Here is a 7,598-nt window from a genome sequence, read left to right on the forward strand (position 1 = left end):
GCTCAGCAGAAGTGCTGCACTGCCAGGGTGAGTACTCCCGCCTCATCCAAGCAAGTTTCAGTAATGCCTTCTCAGCCTCAAGCAGGCTGCAGGCTACAGGCAGAAACATGTTCAGGCGTCCAATGAATTCTAACAAAATGAAAAGAACTAGTGTACCAGAGTGTTCAGCTAAGAATATATGCCAATTTTTCTTCTGCTACTGTAATCGTAAAAACCTGTCATATATATATACATATGTATTTCCTGCTACCGGGAATAGAACTCACTGCTGGGAAGGCGCTGTGCCGCCGAGCTAAATCCCCAGCCCTTTATATATATATAAAATTTAAAAAAACAGGAACCAGAGGCAGCAGTGTGGCAGTACAGATATACATGTGAAAGGGATTATCAAGTAGGTCTGACAACTGAACCTTGTTCAAGATTCTGAAAACGTCATTTAGAAAAAGTATCCACCAGTGGTGTGTTCAACCAGGAATGCTTTCTCCCATAGGCTTGGGCATCAACCACCACTGACAGCAGTCCAACAGGGTGAAGATGCCACCAACAGATTGCACGCCCACGGCAAAGTCCTGCAAGATACTCAAGTATACAACTAATTTATACATTTCTCTAATTTATAAATTGTTAGTTAATCAGATACTTGAAAGCATTACTTTTCCTTAGACGCTCCCACGAGTTAGCACCAAGTGTTAACAGTGACCTCTAGCGAGCACCTGTAGTCACTGCAACCTGGCAGGACCGCCTTTCCCTACTACACCAACGCAGAATGTAGATGGGGCTGTCGACGCCATCTAAAAGCCTGTCACAGTTAAGGTTTTTATCTATTTTCATATCCTACACTTTTTATAAGCTATAAATAAAATTGCACTGGACATCCTTATTAAAGTGATTATAAACTGTGACTCTAACACAAGGCAGGACCGCGAGGTTAACTTAGGTCCTGAATTCTCTAGTCTGCGAGTTGCACAGGGACCTAGAAATGTCCGTGCTCATTTTCAAAAGCAGTGCAACCCGTAAGTCATCTTCTTTTACCAACTCCTTAGCTACCTTGGCCTGTTCCTGACAGGAAGGTATTGAGTATAGGGAAATTGCAAAGCCCAAAAGGTCCAAACTCAGACGTCCTAGTGAACCAACAGGAGTCTGAAAAATAAAGCTTCCCCCGAAAATGTGCTGCTGTGAAGATTCACACTGAATCTTCTGAACAGCCGTGCTCTCTTGTTGAGTTGTATGAATGGCTAAGGGGACACTACTGGAAACCCGTTCTAGGACCTATGGTCTATCTTGCTTCTTACAGATGTAACTCAATGCAATGACTTAGCTCTTTAGGACTGGCAATACAGATCCAAACTAGAGAGCACGCTTAAGGAAACTAAGCCACGAGACCGTTGCATTATGATTTAATCTAATTGCACAGAAAGCCTGAAATTACAGCTCTTCCCGATTTCTAAGAGGAAGGGTACGCATGCCTCCATACTCAGTTCTGCACTGTTACAGGTGAACCATACTGTGAGAATTGTACACGACGGATCAGTTTGGAGTTCCCATGCAACATTTCAAATTACAAAATGGAAGCAATTTTTTGAATTGGAGTATTTTCATGCTGAATAAAAGCGGTTTTTGGGGGGTAACTTCTGGGTTACACATGTACCAGGTTGCTGCTTACTAAATTTAAAATGTCAGTCACTAAGTGTAATGGACCCTGAAATGGCTCTTAAATTCCTAAAAATTGGTTAACTTCTAATCATCACTTAGACGGTAACCAAAAATCCCCTTCACATTACAAGATTAACCCATACTGCGTGTCAGGTGTTTCTTGGAAACTCAGAATTGTGTAACCAACTGCTTTCCACGGGTAAGAAAATGCTAACAGTGGGTTCAACTGACTATTACACAATGACGCTATTTTATTAATTCAAAAGCACTTTACAAGAAAATATAAGTATGGCTTCCAATAGGAATGTTATACCTGGACTTGGTATCAAGCTCATATATTTTGAGTTTGCAAGGAAAAACAAGCTTCCAAGTTAAATAACAATTTGTAACCAAAACTTTAATCCCAAAGAGTCTCACAAAACATATTACAAATGACAGCATGAAAAAAAATCTTGCACAGTAACGCAAAGTTCAGCTCTACAATGTACCCTTAAACAGGCAGGAGGTTGGTTCTCTTGAAATCTCAGGTTTCCAAATAAAGATACAAACAGCTACACATTCATATACAGCATCACATAAGGAACGTGTGACGAAGCAAAGGTAAACTTTCTTGAAATTTACCTGCTTCTTCTATGCCAATCAGGAAACCTCTGCCCAGCACGAAGACCAGTTCCATTTCCTACAACACGCTCACCTAGATTCGTGTGCAGCCTGGATCTTTACCTGTTGGCATGCTCACACACCATCACCTCAGCTATGAAACAGGTCTTGTTTAATTTTTGCCAGTTTTGTTTCCGTAACATTAGGACAACACACTTTAACTAGGCGGAATTTAGAGGTTTATTATCAGTCTATGCCAAGACTAAAGTTCAACGCAAATTTAATTTTGCTTAAGGGAACATTGTAAAGTAACAATTCTTGGTATTACATGCCTCGTATGATCCATTGCAAACCATAGAGAATTACATTGTTGTGTGTCACTGTTCCAAGACACGAAGGTGAACAGCTAAAACATCTTAAAAATGTATCAAGCTTATGAAGTCTCAAAACAAAACTTGAATTTTCTGTACATACTCCCGTCAATGAAGTTAATTCCTGTACATCACTTCTCTTGCAAACCGGTCTTCTATTTCCTTTCATTTGACCTAGATCGGCTAATAAAACAAAAAATAAAATTAAATTTCATATCTGTACCTTGGCACCACTGAATGACATCAACAAAGTTATGGCTCATGAGACAGAATTTATATACAGAAGATCTTAAATGGCTCAGTTCAGAAGACCTTACCTGCGAGACCTAGAGAAGGATCGGGACGGCTTGTGATTTCTCTCCCTAGACAGTGATCTCTCTCTTCTCCTATCTCTAGAAAGAGACCTAAACCAAAAAGAAAGAAGGTCAAGCTGACGCAGTCACAATTACACCTAGCAAAGAGATCTTTAAAGTCCCTGAAGACTCAAGACCTGGCCCACCCTGCAATTTTAATTCAACATCAGCCATGTACAGCCGAGCCCACTGGACTCCCTACTGCCGCCAGCCAGTGCTCAGAGAACAGCTCAGCAGTCTCCGACTTGGTGCTTCTGAGAAAGCGGCCCCCACACTGTATTTACCTGCTCCGGCTGCGAGAGAAACTTCTCCTTCGTGGAGATCTAAAAGCAGAAATGAGAAAATTAGGCTAATCATCCATTAGTATTTATGGCGTGAGGCAATTCCCAACTTTTCAATCTCACTGTTGGGCCCAGTGAATGTGCCGAAGAACTGGCACCCATCGTCCAAAAATAAAAAAAGAAAAGAAAAAAAGGGCACAGAAGGATTAAGGAACAAAAGCTCAAGTGAAAAGCAGGTAATCCAACCATGGATTCATTTTAACAAAGAATGCTTCACAGCAGATCTGTCCAATGCAAAACTTCATGTCAAACTAACTTCGCTACCCAAACACCACACCAAAATGTAGTCCCAAAAACAGTACCATAGACCAGTATTTGGAACCCATGCAAACCTGTAAGTCCGTAACAAGACTTAGGTGCCAGGTGGAGTGTCATTTTGTGAAAATGCCGTAGGTGTCAATACCGATGCCATTTAGTGCTACATTAGAACTCCATTTGTGATCGTCCCATTTAGGAGTGTGTTCAGGCTTATCACAATTACCTTAGCTTGGCCCACACTTCTCCCCCAAAATTTTGAAAACTGTTAGTAAAACCATTTAAAGGTGATAGGATTCAACCAATTTTTGCTGGGAAGAAAAGCTAAAATCTGTTAGAGATATTAAAATTTTTAGTTTGGCATCTCACACATGCAAATAAGTTTCACTTGAAGATCGTTACAAGTTCCCTATCACCCTTAAAAGTTTTTCAAGCAATATATATGTACGTTACCATTCAATTATGCACAGCCAGCCTTTGATCCAGAAAAAGAATTACTTTTAAGCCGCTTACTCCTTATTTTAACCAGCAGTAAACTGTATAAGCAGGAAAAACTTACTAGTTTTGGGTTTCAACAAGCTAGAAATGGTGAGGTGAGGCTGCCGGACTGACGGCCAGGAAGAATTTGCTGAAAAGGTTTTGCCAGATGTTGCGTTGGATTTAGTTGGTTGGCGAAGGGGGTGTTGTGGATTTTTCCTGCTTTTTTGTTAGCCGAAGGCTGCTGCTGTAGTTGTTGTGAAGACATTTGGTAAATAAACAGCTGAGCTGATTGGCCAGGAATGTGTGGGCGGTCGAGGTGGCTGCTGCCGATTTGGTTAAGGTTGGAGAGAAGGCTGAGAGAAAACAGCATGCTCGGGAACCAAAGGGCGGTGCAACCTGACGACTGGCCAGCCTGGGTCATGTGAAACGACACCAGCCAAGCTGAATGGGGCGCGCTGGTCACATGACGCTGAAAGGGCTAGTTGACTGGCTAATGCAGATTCAGAGGGTGGTGAGAAGAGACATGATGGTGACTCTGTAACGGGGTTCATTTTTATTAATAGATGGACCAAAAAGCACAAAAAATGAAAAAAAAAAACAAGCCATCAGTACAACCATCTATTTAGCTAACAAATACTCTTCATTATGATGGGCAACAGTGTGTTGTTTTTCAAAATAGCAAAAGGGGCAAGATTTGAACTCATCTCCTAGGACTTCACCCACCTGTAAGAGGTAAATTCAGTCCTATAGAAACTATTTTGGAGGTTCTGAGGAGATGTGGAGTTAGCACCCAGACAATACTGCCTGGTCCAAGAATGATGTCACTTTCAATTATAAAAAAAACTGAATTCTCTCCTATTTGGGACTGAAGAACAGATGACTGGGATTACTTCTTTTTTAGCCCCCTTTACTGGTCAGTGACTTCAGTTTCAGAATTTCTACTTTACCAGTTGTAACATTAAAACAGCTGCCAGCTTGATAAATATTACAATTGTGCTAACAGAAAACAACATTTTCGTGAAGAGCTAGAATTGAATGTAATGTTTGTCATAATGGAATCAAGAAATGGAAAAAGGCCTAAACTGAAGTATAAGGGAAGACTGGGAAAGACGCAACTATAAGATGAACTAGAAGATAGATCCAAGACAGAAGTTACTAGCTACCAACATGAACAGTGCCCTACAGACAAAAGCCAACACTCAGCACAACTCACATACCCCAAACTACACCCAGCCAGTTTGGTAGAAACCTCTGATTCTTTACAGTTTAAAACCCACCAACAAACTTTAGGAGAAAACACCTGCTCCTACTAGCTACTCCATTACACCAATCCCTCTAAAACACGCTCTCTCTCAAGTACCTGCGGCGAGGCGGAGGACTCCTCCTGCGATAATCATCGCGCGGGCGACGACCCCAGGAAGGAGGAGGGCCGCGATTTCGACTTCTTTTCTCACCATTGGACAGTTCCACTCTGACGCGGCAGCCACATAACGTCCTAGGCAGAGGGGGAGAGGCATTCCATTTTTAACAGTCTAGTCCCGAGAGGCACACCAAAGCAAAATAGTAACCTGACAGCTACTTTGCAGGGAACTCAACTACGTGTCTGCAGACCTCTGTTCAATGTTAATTTGTTAGTAGTTTGGTGCAAAGACCCTTGGGCTTATCTCTGCAGAACAAGCTGTCCTGTGTCTCCATCCTGACTCCTCCCCCTGGAGGCTCATCTCTTAAGAGGAGCTGAGCTGCTACTTACTATGCTGAACTTACTAGTCTCTCTCCTCTTTACCAGCACCCTCCAACTAAACAAGCGGGTATTTTACCCCTTTATGTGACCTCTCTCCTCAATTACTGGGCAGCATTAAATCACAGGCGCACATAGTTCCACCTCCCCCTCCACTCACCCACAACCACGTTTAAGATGCCCTGCTGGGGGAACCGGGAGGGACAAGTCCCAGAAAACTGCTGCTGCAACCCCGCTTGTATGAACAGCCTTGCACACAGCTTCAGAGCAATAGGAACTAACTTTTCATTTAAGTCAACGTGACTTGCTCTCCAAATTCTGAAGCAGAATTTTATTTTTGCATCTTCTGGGCTAACAATTTTCCTAGGTTTCATAGTTCAATGAAGCCAGGAAGAAGTGGAGAAAGTCAACACTCATTACTCTTTGAGACTCAGGCATAAAGGCTGGGCGTGGTGGTGCACGCCTGTAATCCCAGCACTGGGGAGGCTGAGGCAAGAGGATCCTTGCGATTTCGAGGCCAGCCTGGGCTACAAAGTAAGCTCAAGGCCAGCCTGAACTGCAGAGCAAGACGCAGTCTCCAAAAGACTCAGGCATAAGCTGGGTGCAGAGGCGCAAGCCTATAATCCCAGCACTCAGGAGCCTGAGGCAGGAGGATATCCTCCATGAGTCTGAGGCCAGCCTGAACTACAGTGAGCCCTGTCTCAAAAAACGAAACAAAAAAAGACTCAGGTAGACCATCAACTAGTAAAGCAATATAAACACAAAGGACAATACTAGGCAAGTCACACTTCCTAGATTAAATATAAGCTCATTATTAATCTTCCTTAAAAATGAGTATCTGACCCTTTAGTGGTTTTTTCTTTATTTTTGAGACAGCACGTCTCATGTAGTTTGGGACAGCCTGGAACTTGGATGATCCCATCTCAGCGCCCCAAGTGCTAGGATTACAGGGTTGCTTGCATGCGGCTCCGTTATGAAAGCCCTGTAACTTAAAACTTTCAGTTTAAAAAAAAAAAAAGCCAAAAAAATGCCAAGTGTGATGGCACCCGCTTGTAATCCCAACCCTCAGGAGGCTGAGGCAGGATTGGTAGGATTTGCAATCAGCTTGGGCTACACAGCCAGTTCAAGGCCAGCCTGGACTACACAGTGAAACCTTATTTAAAACAAAACAAAACAAAAACACAAACAACAAAAAAGGAGCAGAATATTTACTGTTAGTAGATTTCTTAAGTTACCTTCCATCTAGCTCGCGGACAGCATCAGCTGCATCTCGGGGATCCTCAAATTCAACAAAAGCAAAGCCAGGAGGGTTTCTAGCAACCCACACACTTCGCAGTGGTCCGTAATAGCCGAAAGCTCTTTCCAGCTCCGTTTTGTTGCCATTGTTGCCAAGGTTACCTACATAAACCTTACAGTCCAATGGGCAGGAATCACGATGCATCTCTGTAACAAAGGATACCAAAATATTTATCCAAACTGTACAGTTAAAAGCAAATCCTACAAAGAACTACAAAATGCTAAATAACAGAAGTACTACTATTAAAAGACCCATTTCCACCTATTTTTACTAAAAGCCCAAGGAAACCAAGTTAAGGAAGAAATAAGGCCCTCAAAATAAAACATTTATAAATTAGGAGAGCCGCTGGGTGTGGTAGTGCACGCCTGTAATCCCAGCACTTGGGAGGCTGAGGCAGGAGGATCGTATCGAGTTTGAGACCAGCCTGGGCTGCAAAGAGAGCTCAAGGCCAGCCTGAACTGCATAGTGAGATTCTGTCTCAAAAAGACAAAAAAAAGGAAAAAAAAAAAA

General features: G+C 42.5%; 1 protein-coding gene across 1 annotated transcript in view; it reads right to left on the minus strand.

Moving 5' to 3' along the window:
- Positions 1-1,880: 1,880 nt before the first annotated feature.
- The window catches only part of Srsf3 (serine/arginine-rich splicing factor 3), an 8,182-nt gene continuing 2,464 nt past the window's right edge, over positions 1,881-7,598 (minus strand). Inside the window, exons 2-6 of the mRNA XM_005389649.2 lie at positions 7,027-7,234; positions 5,414-5,548; positions 3,262-3,300; positions 2,942-3,028; positions 1,881-2,807 (exon numbers count right to left, since the gene is read on the minus strand). Of these exons, the coding sequence (XP_005389706.1) occupies positions 2,780-2,807; positions 2,942-3,028; positions 3,262-3,300; positions 5,414-5,548; positions 7,027-7,232 (495 nt within the window). The 5' untranslated portion in view covers positions 7,233-7,234 and the 3' untranslated portion in view covers positions 1,881-2,779. The remainder of the gene's footprint in view (positions 2,808-2,941; positions 3,029-3,261; positions 3,301-5,413; positions 5,549-7,026; positions 7,235-7,598) is intronic.

The sequence above is a fragment of the Chinchilla lanigera genome, unplaced genomic scaffold (genome assembly GCF_000276665.1).
Source record: "Chinchilla lanigera isolate Chin_1 unplaced genomic scaffold, ChiLan1.0 scaffold00036, whole genome shotgun sequence".
Classification (NCBI taxonomy): domain Eukaryota; kingdom Metazoa; phylum Chordata; class Mammalia; order Rodentia; family Chinchillidae; genus Chinchilla; species Chinchilla lanigera.